The sequence below is a fragment of the Poeciliopsis prolifica genome, unplaced genomic scaffold (assembly GCF_027474105.1).
Source record: "Poeciliopsis prolifica strain line A6 unplaced genomic scaffold, Auburn_PproV2 SCAFFOLD043, whole genome shotgun sequence".
Taxonomy (NCBI): domain Eukaryota; kingdom Metazoa; phylum Chordata; class Actinopteri; order Cyprinodontiformes; family Poeciliidae; genus Poeciliopsis; species Poeciliopsis prolifica.
In genome coordinates this window covers 429328-453669 of record NW_026562418.1, presented here as the reverse complement: position 1 = coordinate 453669, position 24342 = coordinate 429328, and the positions used below count along the sequence as shown (strand labels likewise).

At 41.7% G+C, this 24342-nt stretch overlaps 5 protein-coding genes across 5 annotated transcripts; all 5 read left to right on the top strand.

The window, feature by feature from the left end:
* The first annotated feature begins 776 nt into the window (after window positions 1–776).
* On the top strand, window positions 777–2338 carry LOC129376329 (glutathione S-transferase A-like). Its single transcript, XM_055055926.1, has 6 exons — window positions 777–1001; window positions 1240–1305; window positions 1397–1502; window positions 1596–1714; window positions 1798–1883; window positions 1975–2338. The coding sequence occupies exons 1-6, from the start codon at window positions 834–836 to the stop codon at window positions 2105–2107; spliced, it is 678 nt and encodes a 225-aa protein (XP_054911901.1). The 5' UTR covers window positions 777–833; the 3' UTR covers window positions 2108–2338.
* Window positions 2339–2583: 245 nt separating this feature from the next.
* On the top strand, window positions 2584–5621 carry LOC129376327 (glutathione S-transferase A-like). Its single transcript, XM_055055924.1, has 6 exons — window positions 2584–2858; window positions 3938–4003; window positions 4086–4191; window positions 4279–4397; window positions 4488–4576; window positions 4830–5621. The coding sequence occupies exons 1-6, from the start codon at window positions 2691–2693 to the stop codon at window positions 4960–4962; spliced, it is 681 nt and encodes a 226-aa protein (XP_054911899.1). The 5' UTR covers window positions 2584–2690; the 3' UTR covers window positions 4963–5621.
* Window positions 5622–5734: 113 nt separating this feature from the next.
* LOC129376328 (glutathione S-transferase A-like) lies at window positions 5735–9728 on the top strand. Its single transcript, XM_055055925.1, has 6 exons — window positions 5735–7736; window positions 8277–8342; window positions 8471–8576; window positions 9021–9139; window positions 9248–9336; window positions 9461–9728. The coding sequence occupies exons 1-6, from the start codon at window positions 7569–7571 to the stop codon at window positions 9591–9593; spliced, it is 681 nt and encodes a 226-aa protein (XP_054911900.1). The 5' UTR covers window positions 5735–7568; the 3' UTR covers window positions 9594–9728.
* Window positions 9729–13749: 4021 nt separating this feature from the next.
* On the top strand, window positions 13750–16071 carry LOC129376397 (glutathione S-transferase A-like). Its single transcript, XM_055056040.1, has 6 exons — window positions 13750–13994; window positions 14157–14222; window positions 14437–14542; window positions 15104–15219; window positions 15563–15648; window positions 15749–16071. Exons 1-6 carry the CDS (start codon window positions 13827–13829, stop codon window positions 15876–15878), a joined length of 672 nt encoding a protein of 223 aa, XP_054912015.1. The 5' UTR covers window positions 13750–13826; the 3' UTR covers window positions 15879–16071.
* Window positions 16072–18040: 1969 nt separating this feature from the next.
* On the top strand, window positions 18041–22152 carry LOC129376381 (plasma kallikrein-like). Its single transcript, XM_055056012.1, has 9 exons — window positions 18041–18145; window positions 18227–18383; window positions 19247–19356; window positions 19500–19662; window positions 20451–20569; window positions 20655–20787; window positions 20876–20982; window positions 21210–21369; window positions 21455–22152. The coding sequence occupies exons 1-9, from the start codon at window positions 18085–18087 to the stop codon at window positions 21567–21569; spliced, it is 1125 nt and encodes a 374-aa protein (XP_054911987.1). The 5' UTR covers window positions 18041–18084; the 3' UTR covers window positions 21570–22152.
* Window positions 22153–24342: the final 2190 nt, after the last annotated feature.

Below are 24342 nucleotides of genomic sequence, written 5' to 3'. Positions count from 1 at the left end.
GTTTTAACCTTTCTTCCACAAGCTAATCGTAGGTCTGGTGACAAAGCAAAATACAAGGGTTGACTTTGAACTAATATCTCACCCTAAAGCAGAACCGACAACAGCTTGTGATTGTTCAACTAGAGATGAAAAAAATTTAATCTGAATGCCAACCCTAAAATAATCAGATAATCAATCATTAGTCATTAGATCAACAGAACAGCTAAACTGCTTGTAAATAGTTGATAAATTATGCTCTGAGAACTATGACACAGTTTGTGCGGCAGCACACTTGGCCCAAATTACATCCCAAACTGTTTAGCAGAGCGTTTGATTTCAGAGGAAATCTTTTGTGAAGTGTAAAAACTCTGCAACGATGAAACTTGTGGCGGACGCGCAGAGCAGCCTGCATCAGATGTGTAAATGATCTCATCAGGTAAAACTTCCTGCAGGTCGACGGTTGTGCGCGTGATTAGTGAGCTGCTGTAATTTTTTTTTTTTTTGTAGAAACTTGTATTATGGTCTGAGAAAAAGGTGGAGTTTCTGAGGGCTGCGGTTGCAGAGACAACCTGTCCGTCCCAGAAGTCTTTGTCTTTTTTAAATGATGGAGTGAGGAAGTGTTTGGACAAGAACTAGAGCCAACAGACACTTTCACGTGTAATGACGTGTTGATCACTTTCTGCAAAACAAAAAAAAGCAAATGACTGTTCACCTACTTTTTTGTTCTCTGAGGGAGGCGTTAACTTAAGGGCGTGGCCCTGAACACCAGGTTTTTGATAAATAGGGAGAGTGGGAGTTGCTTGCCCGCTCTTGACCACGTTTCCCAGATAGAGCAGTGAGGTTTGTGTGCAGCTATGGCGGAGTCAATGTATCTGCTGTGGGCGTCCGGGTCCTCGCCCTGCTGGCGCTTCATGATCACCCTGGAGGAGAAGAAACTGCAGGGGTACAAACAAAAACTGCTGTCTTTTGAGAAAGAGGAGCATAAATCTAAAGAGGTTTTGGAAATCAACCCCAGAGGACAGGTGGGTGCACACCTCAATGCTGCTTGAATTATTATTATTATTATTTTTTCAGAATTTTACCTGACACAACTCAGAATTTTGTTTCCGTAATTTTTCAATTGGTGCAATGTGGATTATTACTAGAGGACACACACATTTAATTACAAGTCTGATGATGATCTTCTGCATTTAATCAAGTAGCAGTACCACAAGATGAACTCCACAAGCTAACATCATTATGTTAACATCTTCCTACCAGCTTCCTGCCTTCAAACATGGAGACATCATAATCAATGAGTCTGTTGGAGCGTGTTTGTACCTGGAGGTAAAGCATAGTTCATAGTGAACATCCTACATGCATTGTTAGAAAATAAAGTTCTTATGATTGTGTTTGTTTTTGTCTCCTGCGGTAAAAGAATCAGTTCAAGTCTCAGGGCAACAAGCTGATCCCCGACAGCCCCGCAGAGCAAGCTCTGATGTACCAGCGTATGATGGAGGGTCTCACTCTAAATGAGAAACTAAGTTAGTTCCATTTATACATGTGCACAGCTGCTGCCATGCTGGCTTGAAGAATGCTAAGGACAGATATAATAGCATCAACACTGGTTGTTTCAGAGTCGGTTGCCTTCTACGACTTCTACGTCCCCGAAGGAGAGCGCCATGACTCTGCTCTGAAGAGAAACAAGGACAATCTGGTCACCGAGCTTCAACTCTGGGAGAGCTACCTGGAGAACGTAGGTTTGAACACCGCACACAGAAAGACATGGAGAAAGTCACTAGTTACTCGCTGACATTTTTGTTTGTTCTGTGAATTAAGGTGGCTGCAGGCCGCTACCTAGCGGGAGGATTCTCCTTGGCCGATGTTGTCGTCTTTCCAAGCGTTGCTGCCGCCTTCAATTATGGGTACATAACTAAGCTCGGTATTTGCTGGAAGACAGACCTTTGTCATCACCATCATGACTTTGAGGGGTTTTTTTTGTTTGTTTTTCTTTAGGTTGTCTCTAGAACGATACCCCAAACTGGCCAAATACTACAGCCTCCTGAAGGACAGACCCAGCATCAAAGCCACTTGGCCCCCAAAGTGGTTCCAAATCGAACAAAGATCTGAAAGCCTGAAGGACATCTGAAGACATCTGAAAATTACTTTTACACATTTAAGAAAAAAATATAATTAGTATAATTTGCTAACGTGGGTCGATCACCCCTGTTTTCTCAATTTGTGTAAAATGCAGTGTGAGTGCGCCCTGAAAGCTGAAATCAGATGATCAAAACTAATCACAGTTCATTTATTAATAACTGAATTGACATGTTTTGTATGACTTGGCTATTCCTCAATAAAGAAATGATTTTGTCTGTAATGTGGCGCCTCATTGAATTCTGTATCTCAGTGTAGAATAAGACTAATAACAGAGTCTAGTGCAAGAACGTAGGCCAGGGGTTAAACGTTGTGAAGCTGCTGCCGTTTGTCCTTGAATTCAATGAACACGGCCTCATGCCGCTGCTCCCACTTCCATCACGCCTTGAACGCAGCACTGACCTCTGGAGATGCAGTTACCTCTCCCTGCCGCTGGGTGGCAACAGAGACTCGTCATTATTTGTTTTTCCCATGGGCGCATAAATCGAAGAAGGAGGAATTCCAGCGACTGTGTTTTGTTCCTAGACTGACTGTCGCTGAGCTCGTCGACGTCGGAGCTGCTGAATCTGATAATCATGGCCCAGGACATGACTCTGCTGTGGGGCTCCGGCTCGCCCCCCTGCTGGAGGGTCATGATCGCCCTGGAGGAGAAGAAGCTGCAGGGCTACAACAGCGTGTTGCTGTCCTTCGACAAAATGGAGCACAAGTCCCAACAAGTGCTCGACATTAATCCCAGGGGGCAGGTAGGCTGAGGTTTCCGCACTGAAACAGACTGATCACACTGCCTCTATTGCATTGAAGTGCTGTTAGTGATCATAGTAATAAAAAGTTACACCCATTAAATTTACTGCAGCGTTTAAACGCCTCCCTTCAGCCTGGCTGCATGTCAGAGTGTGATTGGTTCCTGACCCTGAATGAAGGCCTCTGCAGCCCAGTCACACACACACACACACACACACACACACACACACACACACACACACACACACACACACACACACAACACACACACACACACACACACACACAGTTCACCAGTGAACAGCAGTGGATCCTCAACTTGGACCTGGTTTTAATTCTGTACAGTAATATTCAAAAGGAAAGGCTTTTGGTCAAGTTTCCAAAAGAACTTGTCAAAAAACCTTTACAGGAGAACCGATTAACTTTTCAATTGATGCCATTGTGTGTTTGCAGAAATTAGAAAATGTACAGAATCTTTTTTTTTTTTCTTTCTTCTGTTGCTTTAGAAGTTTGCATGAAGCTTTCTGTTAATAATCACCTTTTTTTACTGGCTGGAACAAACACAAACAGAAACTACTGGTGTGAGAGGTGAAGAAATAAAGTTTGAATACTTTCTCAAAAACACACCTTTCGCGAAAAAATGTTTTGTTTCAAGTCATTGTAAGCTTTTATTTCTTCAACTTGCTTTATGCAATGGCACTGTGCTTATAATTGCGACAAAATAAGAATGGCTTGAAAAAAAGAAAAAGCAATGCTGCGGTCAAAGTCCAGGCTTGGGCTGAAACGATTAATCGAATTAATTGTGATTAGTCGATTGTTGAAATGATTGTCAACTAATTCAGGGGTCAATTAATCGTTACCTGGCGTAAAAAGCCATTTGCTGAAGGAACGTACTCAGAGCAGTGATGAAACAAAAACTGCCCACAATTTAAAAATGCTTTTTGAATAAAAAACAAATAAAGAAACTTTTAAGGTAAATATGTTCAACTCATAACCCTTCAAGTTAGACAGGCGAAGCTTCACTTCACTCAAACTCTGTGAAAACTAAAGCAAACAGCTCTAATCCTTCTGTTTATTCTAGGTTCCATCGTTCAAACATGGAAATGTTGTTGTTAATGAATCCTATGCAGCCTGCTTTTACCTTGAGGTGAGGAAGCCAGCAGCAATCTACACAATTGGAAGCACCTAGGGGATAAAACAAACAAAAACATGATCGTTTTGTTTTGCAGAGTCGGTTTAAATCCCAGGGAACCCAGCTGATCCCAGACGGACCCGAGGAGCAAGCGCTGATGTACCAGCGCATGTTTGAGGGCCTCTCGCTCTACGACAAACTGAGTAGGACGAACACGAGTCGTTCTGTAGACGCGAGCGTGCGCGTGTTACGGGCGCTGCCGTGAGCCCGTTGGTTTCTCCTCTTTCCAGGTGCGGTCATCTTCTACGACTACTACGTTCCCGAAGGGGAGCGGCTCGAGTCGGCTCTGAAGAGGAACAAGGAGACCCTGGTCACTGAGCTCAAACTCTGGGAGGGTTACCTGGAGAAGGTCTGGGCAACGATCCCACCATCATGAAGCAGCCAAACGAGTTCGGCTGCACCCTGACTGGCTCTTTGTCCTCCCCTCTGCTCTCTGTAGCTGGGCTCCGGTTCCTACCTGGCAGGAAAGAGTTTCACAATGACAGACGTGGTTGTTTTTCCAACTGTTGCTACTGCCTTCAGATTTGGGTGAGAACTAGCAACATTCCTTTTGTTCTCTGTTATGACTCTTGGGCTGCTGTAAAAGATATTTTACAGCAAAAACCCCGATGCATGCGTGGCGTTGTCATTCGGTTGCTGTAGCAACGAGCCTCTTTGCCCTCCAGCCTCGTGCGCAAGCGTGAAATTTCACTTTTTAAGACAACCTGGACGCAAAAATTGAAATGAAAGTAAAATAAAAGTAACTCGATGTCTTTCGCATCCATCTCTGTTTGATCTACAGGCTCTCTGCTGGGCGTTACCCCAAACTGGGGGCGTACCACGCTCTGATGAAGGAGAGGCCCAGCGTCAAGGCCAGCTGGCCTCCTCATTGGCTGGAGAACCCCAAGGGGCAAGACACCCTGAAGGACATCTGAACCGGACCGGGTCCAGTCGCACACAAGAAGCCTTGTAGTTCAGCTGTAAATCAGATCTTCTAGTAATCAAGAATGACTAACACAGGATTCAGATTTTGTTCTCTAAAAGGTCAAAAAGTTTCAAAGATTTTTATTTTTTTTTTGACTGAAGATGATTTTAGTTTCTGCTCTGGATGCCGGTGCCGTTTGTTGGTCTCCCTCCACTAAAGCTGCATCTCTTACAATCCATTTTCGCTTCTGCATAGAAAAAAAACTTCTAACAAGCGTCTAACAACTTCCTTCTTCCCACAAGTTAGTTCTGCTTCAAGTTTTCTACCCAACAACTAGAGGCTAGCCAAAGACATGTTGCACTATTAAAAAACAAACATTGGGGCCATGATTGTGGAATAGGTCAAATAAGGTCGGCGTGTTTAAAGGTGTTCAAAGTATGTCTGTAAGAGATAAAAAAGTCCTGTTGGAGCAGATCCATGTTACCTGGTTTATCGTTTGAAAATCATTGTCAGAATGATGGTGGCTCTGATGTCACATGCTGCAATGACTTTGCATAAATCTGTCCTTTAAAATTGCGTCCTTTGCATAATTTTGCATTTCATGTTCAGCTCCCAGCTGTATGTGGGTCAGTGTTTATCTCATTAAAATGTGGATGTTCGTCGCCTCCATTGAGTCGTTTCTCACTAAACATGATGTCATGTCCTGCACGTTTGGAGAAACTCACCGTGTTTTTGGGTATTCCCCGATTTGTCCTCCCGCCCCCTCTGTCAGCCTCTTATTAAATGTGACGTTTAATAGTTTAATAAAATAGATTGACAGAACTATTGTGTTTAAGAATATTTTATGAGTTTTAAAAAGCATTCCATGCATTCTTGCGAGGTTTGATCTTATCACTTTCAGGTCTTCGCAGGACGTTAAATGATTTCCAGACTGTATTCCCTCGATTTAAATATTTTAAAAAAATCTTTTTTAGATTATTTTCTAATACATTATATAATGTTTTTCAACATTGGAAATTCAAGTTTTACACAAATGTGTTTTTGTAAAAGTATTACACCAACCAGCGAGTATTCACAACAATTCACTTTCCCCCCCCCTTTTCCACTTTTTATGTTGCATCCATGTCCCAAATGGTTCTAACTAAACATCTCCATAGCACCATGCTGCCACCACTATGTCCTAAGGAAGCTGGAGTTGATCACCGGCCCCCCAACGTCTGTGTTGTGTCTCATGGTTGGTGGAACTTGACACATTCCAGGGTGTCATGTTTCCACCTCAAAAATGTAGATGGGCGAGTTTGGAAATGTCTGGCATTTTGAAGTGGAAAATTGCACAATAAACTGCAAGCTTGCTTTATAGCTTTTTAATGAACGCATAGTATTTGGCGAGGGTGGCACAACTAGTTGCTAGTTGACATGCAACCTTTGGTGTGCAAGAGTAGCAGAAGACTGGCCTTCCCACAGATTTTTAAAGCAGAACAAGATTTTTTTTCTTTTGTTTTACAGATATGCGACGTTCCTATCAGGTACAGGTAGATACTAGATTTCATTTCAGGACACAGATAAGCAAAAAAAAAAAAGGAAAGAAGTTTGAAAGGAGCAACTCCAAACTCTTTTCATTCAAAAAGGAAGTGGTCAGCTTCTACATCAGCTCATTTGGCCACTCTATGCTCAATAACCCAAATTGACATGTAGTGTGTTAAAATTTTGTCTTCCATTCATAACAGCATCAGCTTAAAGTTACTTTCGAGTACAAATGGCACATTGTAAGAAAAGTAGCTAATGGTGTGTTACTTTCTTGAAGTAACACTTTGACGCAGCTACACCCTCACAACGACAGCAAGGACTGTTTGTTTGGACAAGTGAGACTTTCAGCTGCCTCCTTTCACTGTTGCCGCGTTTCACACAATATAAGTCTGTTCTGGGGACATTTAGGAAAGACAACCTCTATTTTAATATTTAGATTATAATTTTGTAACAGTCATTCATCATGGGGTGAAAGGCAGGTGGATTAGGATATCAGTAAAACATATTTTTAAATACCTGGGTAGAGTGCTGGTTTGCTAGATCTCCCAGGATCCCGTTCTCTGGACTTTTGCACCACTTGCCAAGTAAATCTTCATTTTATTCACTCAAATTCGAGCTGGAAAGTTTACGTCACTAACTTTGTCTTGTTCAGCTATTAAGTTTTGCCTTAATGCTAAAGTATTGTTATATATTTTTTTTCTTTTTACCATATTGACTTTGGTCATCCAGCCATAGAAAATAACCTGTTTTGATTACCCTACAATGGCAAGCTACTGAGCAGTAATAATAATTTTATTGTGTGGCTACAAAACAGTCACTTTCCTCACATACGTACACAACAATAAACTTTTATGACTGGCTTTCACCTTTGGGTTTTTATTCAAAGTTCACCCGACATCAAAGAGCTTGAAGAGCTTGTATCGGGCGAACACAATCGTTTGGCCTGACGAACGGAGGGGTTTGTTAATCCGTTTATGAGTTTGTCTTTGATGACTGGATGACAAGTTTTCAAACCCTCCAATCCAGCAGCAGACTGAGAGAAACAAACCTGTCTGGACAGAGCATTTTCTGTCACAACTCTCTGAAGCCATGGCCAAGAACATGACTCTGCTGTGGGGCTCCGGCTCGCCGCCCTGCTGGAGGGTCATGATCGCCCTGGAGGAGAAGAAGCTGCAGGGCTACAGCAGCAGACTGCTGTCCTTTGACAAAGAGGAGATCAAGTCTCAGGAAGTGTTTAATATCAATCCAAGGGGTCAGGTAGGGAGAAAAGCATGTTCACTATCAATAAATATTTGTGAAATAAACATGAATTCTGTTTGTTTTTTATTTGAAAATGAACCATCCATCCGTCTTCTTACACCCTTGTCTCGACTGGGGTCGGCAGGTGCTGTCTCCAGCTAATGCCACTGGGCTGCATGGTGGTGCAGTTGGTAGCACTGTTGTCTTGCAGCAAGAAAGTCCTGGGTTTGATTCCCGTCCCATGCAAACGTCCTGCACGGAGTTTGCATGTTCTCCCTGTGCGTGCGTGGTTTCTCTCCGGGTTCTCCGGCTTCCTCCCACAGGCCATAAACATGACTGTCAGGTTAATTGGTCTCTCTAAATTCTCCCTAGGTGTGAGTGTGCATGGTTGTTTATCCCGTCTGTCCCCGTGTTGCCTGGCGACACCTGTCCAGGTGACCCGGCCTCTCACCCGGAACGTCAGCTGGAAAATGAATGAAAGTTTAAAGATTACCTATTGCTTTACTTGAACAAATCCTTTAATAATCCAAATTTCTTCTTTCAAAATTCTTCTTTCAGGTGCCGTCTTTTAAACATGGGGACTTGGTCGTCAACGAATCCTACGCAGCCTGTTTTTACCTGGAGGTGAGGGAGCCCCTAAAGCTTGAATCTGAGACAAACACAGACGCATACACCGACTGAGGACAACCCGACACGGCGAGTATGTAATATGACGTATGTTCTTTTTCTCTTCTTTCCTCCGTTTTTGCCAGAGCCAGTTCAAGTCTCAAGGAACAAAACTGATCCCGGACAGCGCTGAAGAACAAGCGCTGATGTACCAACGCATGTTCGAGGGCCTCACCTTCTACGACAAACTGAGTGAGAAAAGCAGTCGAAGCGAAGCATTCGCCTAAATCCTGTGTGCCACAGCTAGAACATTTTTGCGAGCTTCTCTGCTTCTAAATATAAAAACTGTTCTCTGCTGTTGCTCCTTTCATGTTTCTGCTGCATCGTTTTGCTGTAACTATGCAGGCACCACAAGGGAGAATCACCTACAAGTCTCAGAGACGCCTCCCTAACCTATGGGATCATTTCAGGATGGTTTTGAATAGAGAGATGTCAGAGCTTAATTATCAACTTCTTATAATGTATATAACTCAGACTAACTTGGATCCTGGTTTCAAATATTTCTTTTTTTTTTTTGTTAATCCCATGCCGTACTTTAAAATGCTACCATTTCTAATAGATATCAATCTGTTTTATTTTTTTGTTTTAAGTCCAAGGTGTTTGTTTGGAAAATCAGCACATTTCCCATCTTTGCAGCTGCAGTTATTTTCTATGAATACTACGTCCCCGAAGGCGAGAGGCTTGCCTCGACTGTGCAGAGACACAAAGAGGCTCTGAGGGCCGAGCTCAAACTCTGGGAGGGCTACTTGCACAAGGTGTGCCAACAAAGCTCAAAAAAAACAAACAAAAAAAAAAACACAAGCCATCTGAAGGATCTGTAACAGATTCTCATCTGCTGTGCAACTCTCTTCTTTCTTTTCCAGACGGGCTCTGGCTCCAACCTGGCAGGGAAGTCTTTCACGCTCGCTGATGTGGTCGTTTTCCCAACTGTTGCCACTCTTTTTAGATTTGGGTGAGAGAGAAAAACAGAGTGGGGTTTGCATTTAGCTCTTCTTTTGCGTAATGCGCTGGCAGTTGATCTAAACGTGCAGTTGAAATAGTTTTCCCCTTTTATTTATTGATGTTTTTTCCTGCAGGTTGTCTGAAAAGCGATACCCCAGACTGGGAGAGTACTACGCTCTGCTGAGGGAGAGGCCGAGCGTCAAGGCCAGCTGGCCTCCCCATTGGCTGGAGAACACCAAGGGACAAGACATCCTGAACGACGTCTGACAAAGAAATATTTCAGTCAGACTGCGAAAGCAAAATTTTATATGTTTTTTTTTTTGTAACTTCCCTGGAAAAATGCAACCATTTCGACAATCTTGTAACGTGGAGTAGCAACATGATCGGATATTCCTCATAATAAACCTGTGGGAACCTTTCTAATGAGTGTGCTGTTTGGATTTCTTTCAAATAAATCTGAAACAATCCAACCAAAGTTATCGTCCTTCATACGGCTGCACTGGGTCATGTAGTTTTTGGAGGACAGCAGCAAAAATACCTTTTAGACAGGAGACGCAGACATGATAGAACATTTTCTGCATTCTAAAATGGATGATTCTATAACGACTCCAGGTCAGTCTGACTGCAAATGCACCAAATGAAATCCTTTTAGTACAGGGGTGAGCACTCCAGGTCCTCGAGAGTCGGTTTCCTGCAACTTTTAGATGTATCTCTACTTCAACACACCTGAGTCAAATAATGAGGTCATTAGCAGGTCTCTGGAGAACTTGATTGCATTTAGGAGGTGATTCAGCTATTGGATTCAGGTGTGTTGGATCAGGGAGACAACCAAGAGTTGCAGGACACCGGCCCTCGAGGACCAGGAGTGCCCACCCCTGTTTTAGTATGTCACTGACTTTTCCAAATCTTCTACAGCAAACATTCAACAAGCCGTAACATCGTTTGTTTTTGCTTTTCCTTGCCAGTGTTCGTGCATCACTTTGTGTTTTCATGGGAGTGTTTTCCGGTTGTGACTGGTTTCGGGTGAGACGGTGATCTCTTCACTGCCAGACTCCATCCGCTCCAAAATCCAGAATATCAGATATTCAGCTGGAACCGCTGCCATTAATATGTTTCAAAACAGCAAGGCTTTTTTTTTTTGGTGAAGATCTATTTGCTTTACCATCACACCACTCTGTGCACTACTTTGGTATTGAGAAATCTTTTTATAGGCCATCAGTTAATATTAAACCAGCTGATATTGGTTTCACGAAGCATATTGGTTTCGTTTCTACTGGTTTCTGCACTTTCCTTGATTTTTCTCCACGTCTTTTTCTTCATGTGTTTGTTACTTATTTTCTGTACCGTTCCACTTTATTGGTTAATTTATGGACACATTTGCATTAATTTCTTCTTTTATGTGTGGATTGCTGAGGTTCATGCTGACATCTGGTGGAAATTTTATACCAATCGCCTCAATAGAAATATTCAGACTGATGCACTAACATGCGTCCGGATGAGCAGGAAGTAAACATGCTCTTCACTAAGTCGACATTTTTGTATTCCTGTATGTTTTTGTTGCCATGGCAAATTATGGGAAGGAAATCTCTTCTTTTCTCTCTGTATGAATCTACATTTGCAAAGATTTAAAGTCGTAACACTGAATGTAATATTTGCCAAACAATCAAACTGCTAAGCAGGTCCATCCAGTGGCAAAAAGAAAAAAAAAAACAAAAACGCAGGCGTGCAGGAAGGAGCTCCGGGCGTCTGTCGCGTGTGAGAAACTATCGTATTTCTGGTCAGATGGGTTGAAGTGAGTATCATTCCAGACAGCATTGGCTGCTGTGCTTCACCGTTTGAATGTGTTGTCATGACTTTGCACATTTGAGTCTTTTTGGGAGACTTTTGCAACAAGCCATTCCGGTTCATTTTAATAAAAATGTGCTTCGATGACACGTCTTCCAATCGTTTTGCAGACACGTCTCAAAGAAACCTTCATAGTTTAAAAATTAACAGTGGGGCTATTTACAGGTAATTTATTAGGGTTAGAATTGAGCCTATCTACTGCAATTACTTCTAAGTACTTTTTTATCTTATTGCATTTTACAACTTAAAGAGCAAGGGTCAATTATTTTAAATTTTATTTACAACCTCTCCATTCAGATAGGTAGAGCAGCTAACTCCAGATAGTTATGCAGATTTTTGTCCACCGGATGACGAGATGTGATGAAATAGATAAAAAATATAACACCAACCTACTTGTACTGTGAAACACCCACGTCCCAAACTGAATTAACTAAATAAGTGAATTACCAACCAAAGAGCAAATTTTACATAAAGTAAACAAAAATTCAAATTTTAAATCAACTAGAAAATAAGCAAAAAATTAAATGAACTAAATGATGTAAATTCTCCGAGTTAACCAAAAATAAAACTTTGCCCTCAAACGTTGACATCCTTCTTGAGCCAGTGTTTATTTTCATGTTGATTATTTAATGCTTATTTCGGTCATTTAAGTGCTTCAGAACCGTATCTCGCAGTGACTGATACTTAAAGTTTTTTCTGTCTAACATTTGATGACCTTTTCTGTGGACCTGACTGGCAACAGAGGCGTCTTCGTGTTTCTTGGAGACTCTCTGCAAATGAAATGAAAACAAGCGGCTGCTTGCTTCGCCCTCTAGTTACAAGCTACAGAAAACAACGTGTGAAGATTCTCGAAATGTGACTTCCTGGAAAAATACGGGGGGGGGGGGGGGGACTAAAGGCAAAATCACAAGAAATGTCAGAGGTTTGTGAGGAATTATTTCGTTGGCGCCTTCTCTCCCCTCACATTTCTTCCTCTCCCTCTCTCATCACTAAGAAATAAATGCTGTATCTGTACCTCCATCGCCATGCTGGCTCTGCCTAACGAGCCCTCTTGAGTGTTTTGCTGTGCAGGGATGACAAGGCTCTTTTCTCTTTTTTTAATTTTCGCTTGCACAACAAAGCAAAAACATTCTGGCGTTGCACGAACACACCCCGCCGATACACCTGAGCAGGTGAGCAGGTTGGACCGTACGTGTGTCTTTTGTGAAAGCTGCGGACAAAGGAAAGCAAACCCTCCCCAACCCCCCCAACTATCATAAAGTCCACCCCTCATTCATTGTCCATGTTTGTCAACTGCAGGGTTTGATTATCTGACATGTAAGTGATGGATTTTATCGTCCTGCGTGCAAAGGCCAGCCATAAACAGGAATAGACCGTTTTGTGCTCCTCCCTGCATAAATAGGGGATGAATGGATGGATGAGTAGAGTTCATACTGTTCTCTTGTGCTCACAGAGAGCTTTAGTGTTACGCACATTTATGAGTGTTTATCAAAGTTTTAGATTCAATTTTTATTTTATTAATGAGGCTTTTATTCTAGAGTGCCATCAAAGCAGAAAGACAGAGAGAGAGAGAGAGAGAGAGAGGCCCTGAAGAGAAATTGCTGCGTAAGCAATTTTTTGCTGGGAAAATGTTTACTTTTCACTGCCACAGAAAAGAATCTGTTTTTTTTCTCACCGTTTTGGCAATGTGTTGATCTCTAAACACAAACTCGGCCTTACTTTTGAACACCAGAGTAGAAATCAGATTCAGTGACAACGAATTGGAATTGAACTCATCTTGTTGCAAAAGTTTCAGAAATTGGTTGGTGTCCTGTTCGTTGATTCACCGTCTTTTAACTTTTATACGCTTCCATAATTTCTCCCGCTAAAAAAACGTGTTTCATTTTGCCCCACTGAAAAGTGTCCAGACTGTCACAACAATTTGACATGATGAAATCTGCTTCGTTTTATTGTCGCAGCATTCAGGAGGAGTGTGGTTGTGGCCTGGGACAGATCCTCTCTGGTTGGTTTGTGCAGGGGTGAATGAGAAGTGCTGAGTCACAATGAGTTTTCAAAAGCCTAGTAAATAGTCCAGTCTTGTTTCAGGATACACCCTTGCAGCAGGAAAAGCAACTGCACCCTGCGACAAGAACACAAAGTCTAAAATCCAGGAATTATTATTCCTGCAAGTTTTTCTCAGCATGCAGTCCATGCGTGCAATTTCACTTGTTTATCTTTTGAGTTTAGACGTTTTTTTCTTTTCTTTTTGCCATAAGGGTTAATCGGAAGAAATAAAGATCTGCAGCTCAAACCAAGAGAATTCCCCTCCTCCTTGCATGCCATGGGAAGCAACCTCAGTACAATCAACTGGAGCATTAACACACATTCTCAGACAGAGTAAAAACGAAAGGAAAATGGACTTTGGCTGCAATACCCTGTTTTCTAGGGTCATAAAGCAAAGCAGTTCAACACTTTTAAACAGATTGTTGGCTCTCTTAACTGCCTACAGTCACTTATCTTTGGTAATATCACAAACATGGGTTGGGACTCAGGTCGGCCAATCCGGTTGTGGAGGGCTGGAGGCTGTTATAAAACCAGGCGTGGGGAGACTTCCAGACTCACTCCCTGCTCTCTCGCTCGTCTCGCTGCTGGGAAACCACCTCTCACTCTGCAACAATGGCCAAGGACATGACTCTGCTGTGGGGCTCCGGCTCTCCTCCCTGCTGGAGGGTCCAGATCGCCCTGGAGGAGAAGGGCCTGCAGGGCTACAACAGCAAAATGCTGTCCTTTGAGAAGGGGGAGCACAAGGGGAAGGATGTGCTCGCCATCAATCCCAGGGGTCAGGTAGGGTTCATGTCATTCAATTCTGAAACACAGAAATGGTAAAAAAAAAAAAATAAATAAAAAAAATAAAAAAACTATTTTTTTTGTCACACTCACTAATGCATAGAGAGTTAGTCTGCAGAAAGATCTTTGATTTTAAACATTATGCTCTCTGTCTTGAAGCTTCCTGCCTTCAAACACGGAAACATCACCCTGAACGAGTCCTACGGTGTTTGCCTGTACCTGGAGGTGAGAACCTAGTTAAAGTTTTGTGCAGCCTTGTGCCTCCAAAGAGTTAACAAGAGGAAATAGGGGGGGAGGGACGCTTTTCCCCGTTGCATTCAGCTCTGACTTGAGGACAAAGAGACACATTACACCACAGAGGAAGCCGAAACCAGAGCCCCCTTCATAACTTGTTGCTCATAACTTATGCTCTTTGTTCTCCTTGTGTCTCCGGCAACAGGAGCAGTTCAAGAACCAAGGAAACAAGCTGACGCCCGAAAACAAAGCCGACGTTGCTCTGATGTACCAGCGCATGTTTGAGGGGCTGACGCTCTTCGACAAAATAAGTAAGCTCGCCCTGACGCTCAAGGAATTCAAAGTATTTCACTTTTCTTGCGCATTTAAGGATGAGGATAAACACCTTACTCCAACACCCCGAGGTCCACCTTGTGGGACTTTTGCACCAAGTCACACCTGGCAACGTCAAGCACCATGTCTGCAGCCTTAACAGTGCTGAGAGTTGTCAAGTCTTCAGTGGGAGGGAGTGGCGTTGCTTCAGATGTTCCCTCCTTCCTCATGAGGCCCCGATGTGTTCAAAACAAAACACACACCTCGCGCGAGCTAAATGAGGGCACGTCAAAATTTTAATGTTAACCCCACAGAGGGCCACATGATGGCTGGCGTGCAAAGATGAAGCCACGAGACGTTTGATCCCGTTTCACAGGACAAGGAAATAGCAGACAAGTGACAGGGAGGTGCAGTGCATGCCTTGTCCTGGTCTCCTCCCGTGACACTCCTGAGAGATTCCAACCTACGTTGCACTCAAGGAAATGGCAGCAGTCATGGGGGTTGATGTTTGCCTCACCAGGAAGCCGCTCTTGCTGATTGCACGTTTCTCTCCCCATCAGAACAATCCCTCTTCTACGACCGCTTCGTCCCCGAGAACGAGAGGCACGACTCCGCCAAGAAGAGGAACTCAGAAGGGCTGAAGGACGAGATCAAGCTCTGGGAGGGGTACATGCAGGTAAGCAAGACGTCCTGCAAAAATCTTTGGTTTTGGCATTTGCTGTTAGCTTTTACTTTTTGTTTTTCCTTTTTGTATGGTAAAGACTGGAACTCGTGCAAAAAAGAGCTTGAGGTATTCTGTGGACTCTTTGTCGTTGCTTGTCTCAAAAAGAACATGACTACCTCTGACATGTCACCTTTTATTTGCTACCAAGCTGTGATTGGATTACATATCAAGACACACTGAGCAGCAATGGCTGCGGTGTTAGGCATTGCTAACACCGCAGCCTCGTCCCTGACTGTCAGGTAATAAGTGATGCAAAAGTTTGCAATTAAAATCATGTTGCTTTATGTTCTCCTAGGCAACAGGTCCTTACCTTGCAGGAAAGAGCTTTTCTCTGGCTGATGTCATCATCTTCCCAGTGATCGCTTTCCTCTTCCGCTTTGGGTAAGCGGGTGAAATTAGTCCGCATCGCTTCAACGTGAATGAAAGAAAAATGAAGGAAACGGCGACAATTAAATGCTTTTTCTTTTTAAATTGTCTGCAGCTTGAATGAGGAGCACTTCCCCAAACTGGCAGCTTACCACAACACTGTGAAGGACAGACCGAGCGTCAAGAACACCTGGCCTCTCAACTGGAAGGAGAGTCCAGGAATGGATGCACTGAAGAACCTTTGAGCTGGAAATGATGTTCCTTTTGCATTTACTATGAAGCTACATCTTCTGCTGCACTACTGTAGAGGTTTACATGTTAAACAAAAATACCATTTGCTTTCACTGATAGGTGCTTACCTGATACCATTTGTATGTAATTTCCTATAAAGATGTGCGTTTTGTGCTGTGACCAATAAAATAAATAGAGCTGAAATCAGTCTGTCTCCACTTTCTCATTCTAATTGTGACACTCGCATTAGCTTTTCTCCAGGTCAATTTGTGAATGAGAAATGTCCATTTATTGAGTAATGACCAGTATAATCCCAAAGAGGGCTGTGGGATTAACATAATGATGACGATGTGATGGAGGGTTTCTGGCGCATCATGGCCGCCAGGCAGAAGAAGCGCACACCGACCAAGAAGGAGAAGGATCAGGCCTGGAAAGCTCTGAAGGAGAGCGAAAGCATCCTCAAGCTATTAGACGGATAAAAAAAAGCAACGTTTGGTTTTTCTTTTTTCCTTAACCCACATCCCACCCTGTCCTTACAGACTCAGACAGGAGAAACTGTCCTGTAGTGAAAACATTTCTGTGACGTAGTTTTAATAGTGTGTAAAATCAGCCGTCTGACGTTAACATGGCAGCCGAGCTGTGATGACTTCCTGAAGGCAAAGTTTCAGAAAGATTAGGAGCTTTTAAAGCGACGCAGGCCCAGTTTCAATGCCTGTAGTATTTTTTCTAACAACTGAATTTAACATAGTTACTTCATTGTGCTATAAAAGCATGAAAAACACATAACACAAAAGCCCCCAGTTATCTACGAGAAAGACCAAGATAGCGAGTTGTTTCATTATTTCCAGCCTCACAGTGAGGACACTGTGAGTGTGCTGTCAAATAAACAAAACAATGACTTCATGTGAAGAAAATTGAAGACCTGGAGAGGCCTAGCAAGAATCCAGCTCTAAATCTGATGGACAGGACCGAGGACGCAGAGTTGTCATTAGAATCTGACACATTTGGAGAATTTATGCGTTTGACGGGTCAAGTTCTATCAAGCAATCTGTGAGTCGTAGATGAGATCCATTTCAAGTGAGAATGACTTATTATTGTTTTACTTTGTGACTCTGGTTTGTACACTGTGTGAAATCCCCTGTAAATTGTTAATCCAAGGAGAATGCTGTTTTTTTTTTTATTCTGTTTTTGACTCCAGGTGTAATTGAAATAGATTCTGACTAAAGCAGGAAAACAGTGGCTGGAAATGAAATAAGTAAATGAGTTAACATCCTCACCCTGTGCAGGATTCCCAGCAGAAGATACAGCTGTGTTCCTCCATTAATGCAAACATAAAAAGGTGAATCATTTACACGGGGCCTCGCTCTAACAGTCTGATTATTACGCAACAGGGCAAGAGAATCAAGTGAAAGGTTCGTCCTTGTACGTCTTCTCTTAAAAAAATAATACAGCGGTTTGAGGTTGTAACATGTTTGGTACAGGAAGATGTGACTGTGTAACTTGGCCGATGCCGCCATGAAAGGCTTTTGCTCCACTTCCCAAAAACAAGCTTGTCATTACATAACAGCTGAACCCAACTGCAGAAGTTGTCATGCTGAGGGAGGAATTTATATTCAGGTCGACGGTTTTCTCAAGGTACTGATTCTAGGTCCATTGAGCAGATGTCGCCCCCTGCAGGACACACTGGTCCTCTGCAGAGCAAGTAGAAGGATGCCAGGAAAGACTCCATATTACTCATATACTTTTTTCTTTTCTTTTTTACTTTCCATTATAAAAAATGTAGTTTTTAATAAAAATACAAATTCAGGACGATAATGACCAAGAAGAATGCATAAAAAGTGGTTTTGTTACAAAGACAAGCCTAAAAGATGGAGGATATTGATTTATTCACTGCATTTTGGGGGGGATTTTTGCATGAACAAGTTAAGACAAAGTAGTGCATGACTGTAAAGTAATGTGTTACATTTCAGTTTTAAGAAAATTCTACTGCAACTTTGTCTGCATGCTGAAAAAAAGGACCTTGACTTTTTCAGCATGCAGGAAAATTCAATCAGTTTCGAAACAGACACAGGTTTTGTATAAAACGTGACACAATCCGACTGCGTAAACAGGCTGTGAGGTAACTTGCCCTTTGACTTTTTTGTAAACTTGTTTTTTGACCTGGCATTTGCAGAAGCAGTTCTTTAAAAGTCAGAGGGAGCGCTGTGTCCGCAGAAGAAGATGGGCAGCTGTTTGATTCTGGTGGGCCTTCTGGTGGCCAGCAGCTTTTCCAGCAGTAAAGGTAGCACTCTAAAATGACTAGTTATTTCCAGAATGTCTATTTATTTATCACATGTAAACTTTTGAGTTCTGTTTCCTTCAGCATGTCTCAATGAACTTCTGGAGAACGTGGACTTTCCCGGATCAGACATCACGTTTCTCTACTCTCCTAGCGTGGAGCACTGTCAGCAGCTGTGCACTCAGCACCACGCCTGCCTCTTCTTCACCTTCATCAGGCCCGACTGGACCGGAGACAACAGGTAGGACCCACACTTACTAAAATAATAGTTCAAGAGATGAAGAATTTCAATGAGTTTCCCCAGAGGAGAAAAAGACAGTCAAAAATAAATACATAACTATTAATATAGGGCCAAGCAAACTTTCTGCATGGAGTCGGCATGTTCTCCCTGTGAATGCTTGGGTTCTCCACTCCGGATTCCTCCCACAGTCCAAAAACATGACAGTCAGGTCTCTGTAAATTCTCCCCAGGTGTGTGTGTGTGTGTGTGTGTGTGTGTGTGTGGTGTGTGTGTGTGTGTGTGTGTGTGTGTGTGGGCGTTTGTGTGTGTGCGTGTGTGTGTGTGCGTGTGTGTGTGTGTGTGTGTGTGTGGGCGTGTGTGTGTGTGCGTGTGTGTGTGTGTGTGTGTGTGTGTGTGTGTGTGTGTGTGTGTGTGTGTGTGCATGGTTGTTTGTCCTGTCTGTCTCTGTGTTTCCCTCCAACAGACTGGAAACTTGTCCAGGCTGACCCCGCCTCTCGTTAGCTGGAGATAAGCACCTTATTAACTTTTCTATTGTACTAATGCTTATCTCTTTTATCTGTTTTATATGTTTTAGTACTTAAATGTTACTAATATTCAAGATATTTAAAGAATATTGAGCCACTGTGATTTCGGCCGTTTTATAAATCTGTGACTTACATTTGTCATTATTATCTTTTTAGAATTATGTCTTTGCATTTTAACTTTCTTATGTCCTTGTGTTTTTAATAAAGTTGATAAAATGATGACATTGTTTTATTTGCATTGTATTTTATTGTCAATATATTCATGTCTCTAATAAACTTGATGATGATTAAAAATGATGATGATGCTATCCCCTCCACAAACCCTTTCTTTTCTCTTCAGGATCTTTCACTGCTACCTCAAATCCACCCCCTCTGGGCAGCCATCTTCCCAAGCTCCTCTTTTGGGCGTCACCTCTGGCTTTTCTCTCAAGTCCTGCAATCCAGACCCAAGTAGGTTCACATGCTGAATAATTACAAATTATTATTTCGTGCTCAGGAAAAAACAGCAAACGTTTATCAAGATTTTAAGCAACATAAGGACAGGCTTGTCTTTGCTAACCATGGCTTCTTGAATACTCTCTGGTTTCTGTCAGAGCCTTGTTTTTCTCAGATCTTCCAGAACGTGGACTTTAATGGCTCAGACTACAGAACCTTGTTCACGCCTGACTATCAGGAGTGCCAGAGAGTCTGCACACAGGATCCTTGGTGTCAGTTCTTTACTTTTATAAAAGGGGAGTTCACAAATCAATACATCAGGTAAAAGTTAATTATCTTCTCATTTGGTGCAGAGTGAAACATCTTCAGTAGAAATAAAGTGGTGTGAAAGAAAACACTCAGCAATGTTAACAATGAAATATCTGCTGTTCTAAACTTGACTGAAACATAATAATAAAGATACAAAATTGAACTCCAAATGTTTTTGCCCAGTAAGTTAAATGTGGCAGACATGAGAATGGTTAATGTAATCTCAACCACTAGAGGGCGTGCTAAAGATTAAAATGAAGGGCAGTGACTGACGCTCATCCATTTGAAAAATGTGGCCTCAACATCAATTTGACATTTCTAAAGTAAAGTTCAGTTGAAATGTTGTGAACAAAGATAACTGGCACTAGATAAGTAATATTTCTGAACCAATCAGAGACACATTTGAAGACAAGCAGAATCCAAAATAAATAGAAATTGATATGGAAAATGCCACACAGATGAAATTTACTAGGGTTTTTACTAAATTTGTAAAACTAGCTTGCAATCAGTTTGAATGAATCTGAAACAAAAACAAAGCTTTACTTTCTTTAACTTACTGGAAGTGCCTGTGTTTAGAGATATTTGTACCAGGACACTTCCACATTTTTTCATGTCCATGGAAGACAACAAGTCTCTCAGTATACTGCCCTGCATTGCTTGTGCTAAACATTTGTTTTTGTGTTTGTAAGTTCCTGATGATTATGTAAATTCTTGTAATATGTTCTCTGCAAGAGATCATGCAGCAGGGCCTCCGAACATCTTGGCTCTGCCATCTAAATGTTTCTTTTCTTTGAGTCCAGATTCAAGTGCCACCTTAAGTTTAGCTGGAGTGTCCCAAGGACTCCTATTTTGGTAAAAATCGCTGGACTCACGTCTGGATTTGCCCAAAAAGCCCAACAGACTCAAGAACTTGGCACACGTAAACAAATATGAAGAGCTAAAACGTTGGTGTTATATTGTTTTTAATTTTCATGTTGTTGAAATTTTATTTATTTTTTTTGCAGCATGTCAGAACCAGTTCTTTGCGAACACTGACATTCCTGGAAGCGACTTTCACCAGGAGAAGTCTGTGTCCGTTGAACATTGTCAAGTCCTGTGTTCGGCTCATCCACAGTGCACCTTCTTCTCCTTCAGCAGGTAGTAAATGATTATTTATCACGGCTGTTCTGATTGGTCGATCCAACTGAGATGTAGAAAACCTTTTTAAATCTTTGTGATTCTGCAGCAGTGACTTCAAATGCTATTTGAAGAACAACGTCAACGGGTTAGCAGCTAAACCAAAAGAGGGAACCACGTCAGGCATCCCGGCACACTTCTGTCAGCTTGATGACAGTACGTACCATGAATCATCTCTAACACTAAAAAAAAACAACACACTTTCTGGTCATTAGCAGAGATGCAGTGAAACAAAGTCCAAAGCTGAAATAAATGTTGGAGGTTCTTTGAGTTACGTCAGATTTAGTTGGTTAATTACTGATGCTACCATAACTGAGCCCATCCTGGACTCTAGACTGATATTTTAACAGCAGAGATTTGACCAAATGCATCTTTCCTACCAGCGTGGGTCAAGCAGAGCTATGAAGGAGTGGATTTCCGTGGCTCCGACATTCGATTCGAGCTCATGGATACAGCAGAGCTCTGCCAGTCGAAATGTGACGAGGATCCCAACTGCCAGTTCTACACCTACGTCGGTGAAACGGCCCTTTACCCTGTACACTGGTACAGTGTTCCTTATCCACACATCTTTGTTGAAATTCAGGTAGAAATTCACTCTTTGTCGCTGAACCGATATTTTTTGCTGCAGGCGTCGCTGCTATCTGAAGAGGGTCATCACCATGCCAGCTCCTCCCAGAGTTTCCAGTCTAGTCAACGCTGTGTCTGGCTTCAGCCTGAGGGACTGCAGCAAGTCACCTGTTTAAATAGACAGAAAACTTCCAGAAATAAACTTTTATTTTCTTTTGACGTAAATTTTTTGTTACCTTCAGAAAATGAGATATTGTTTTTTTGCTGAAGGTTTTGTTTTGATTTCTTGGCACATTTTTAACAAGAGTGATTGTGAAACGGTTTGCAACTTTTGGAGAATAGTTATGTTTGTGCAGTTTTAGTCAGGAAATAGGTCGTAGTGGTGTTCTAAACCAGCTTACTTAAAGAGGATGTTTATGTGCTGCAGTAAAATCAGTTGCATACGAAAGTCTAAGTTTGGATTGATAAGAAAATAACTCAAAACTTCGTCACATAGGCTGTTTTCACATATCCTAGCTGTGGGCTTACTGGAAATATCCAGTCATTATAAATTGAGCCAAAACAAGAAATTAGGGGAAAAGACACCATTGGCTGAAATTTCCAAATACACACCAACAGGTTTTACGTCCTACAAAAGTTTTATAACCATTAAAAGTTGGGAGATTTCATACATTTTGTAAGATCTTGGAAGTTCTGTTGTGACTCTTGAATTTGTTGATGTGCTAAATGATTTAGCTAAATAAATCTCCCAATTGGTGAGAGACGAGTCCTGTGATGATTTTTCCACTCCATGATTTTGCCACTTTTCATTCCCCAATATAATATGACCACAAAATCATGATGTTACAGCAAGTCCTCTGATTGTTGCATGATGTTTTTTTTTCTGAGCTGCTGAAATGGAGCACAGACCCACCAAAATTACTGAGAGAAAGTTTTGCGGTCCATAACATTCCAGATAAGTCATCATTGGGATATTGGTGCAATTTGGTGGTAGCCAGTCCTTACAGTATTTATCCAAATTTCATAACGTTTTCTCTATGTATGTAAATGTCTAAAGATAGAATAACGGCAACTGAATACATATAGAGGTGACAATGAGGTGCAACAGCATGAGTTACATCACTGAATGTGACATTTCTACCTTTAACTTACATAATTGTACATGAAGGAAAAAGGAAGTTAAGCTGGTCATATAAGTTTACCATGAAAGTAAAAGAAAACTTATTTTCGAAAATGTACTAAATATGTTGGCAAATGTAAATACTAAAGAAAAAACTTTCTGCAGGATGTAGATCACAAAATGACTGCAAATAAGATCTGATCAATAATCGGTAAGCAGGTTATGGATTATTTGTACATAATTTTTTATTTCACCTTTGTAAAAGACACCATTTTCTTTAGATCAGGGCATTACTGCCCTGACCAGGATTTTCTCAGTTAAAAAAAAATTATTTTCCTGCAAATTAGACTTGACCAAAGTTCTATGATGTAATAATGAAAATGCTTCCGATGCAATATGTGTAAAATGTTTCCACATTTTAAAAAGAGCTCATCTTATTAAAACAATCGTTGTAAGAGTTGATTTTGATTTTCAATTGGCCAGTATGAGGATTGAACCCACGACCTTTGTGTTATTAGTGCCAGACGCTAACCAGCTGAGCTAACCGGCCAGCCGTCGTGCAGATTTTCAAACAAAGCTGCAACAAACTGGAGCTACAGCATTGTTGTTATTTGATCTCATCAATAAAATGACAAATTCCACTGATATAAAAAAATATTTATTCACCTTTCTCTTTATATTTAAGCATAAAAATTAAAGCGACATCTGAGTCAGTTCTTCTTGGATCCTGAACTTCCCAGGCAATGCATAGGCACAGCCATTACACTTCACGTATCCCCATGTTAACCAATTTGTCCTTGCATTACAGTGAGTGAAAAAGTTGCAACTCATCAAATTTATTGTTACATTTATTATTAGTGGCACTAATTAGGAGAGTAACGTTGAGACGATTCATAGCAAACAGCTAAAAACTTCATAACGGCGAGACAAACACCAAATATCATTTCTAAAAAATTGGAAAGCAGTAATAAAAATACTGAAAGTTTCCAAATGAAAACAAAACAGTGATTCATTAAAAAAACAAATCTATTTTTGTTGAGGTTTTTTTGTGTATATTGTTTCCAAACTCTGGGCCACTGAAGGCACAGCTGCTGGCAGAGAGCAGGCGTCTTATATCTGATCCAGATATATCGGCAATTGAAGGACAAATATCAGGTCAAATGAGGTCAAAGGACATTTTTGCAAGCTGCCGGGTTTCCTTTCAGGTCAAGAGGCCAGAAAGATTTCCTCATGGTCTTGCTGGTGCAGCCAGTGAGACAGAACAGGAAGCCAAGACCAAATTTTAAAAACATTTGCTTCTCTGATAGTTATAAAGTGCTGACAAGCTCTTTGTCTAAACAGGTAAAACCAACAAACCAGTTGTTCCATCTTATGTTGGTCACATTGACTTGTGTTATCTGATTCGAACGGACAAGTTGACATAACACTGCCGGGTTTTATTGCAGGCGACGGGTCAACGGTCCGTTCCAGACAGGAAGAAGAACAACCTCCATGCCTTTGGCCTTTCAGCCCTTCCCATCATGCACCTGCACTGTTTCACGAAAGGAGGAATTCAAAGTTAACTTGGGATCTCGTCTTTGTGCTCAGCCAGTTTTACTGAACCGCGTCGAGAGCTTTTCATGGGATTTGTGTAAAATGTGCAGCATCATTTCTAATCCTCTATCTCAGATTAAAGGCCTGGAAGATGAGTCGGTTTTGTCTTCAGGTATTCAATACACATCAACTGAAATGTGGATTTCCTTAAAGGTACAGATGTGCTTTAAAATAAGAATGATGCTGATAAAACACGGTGGAGCATGTAAAATATGCCCGGCCTGTTGAATGTTCCT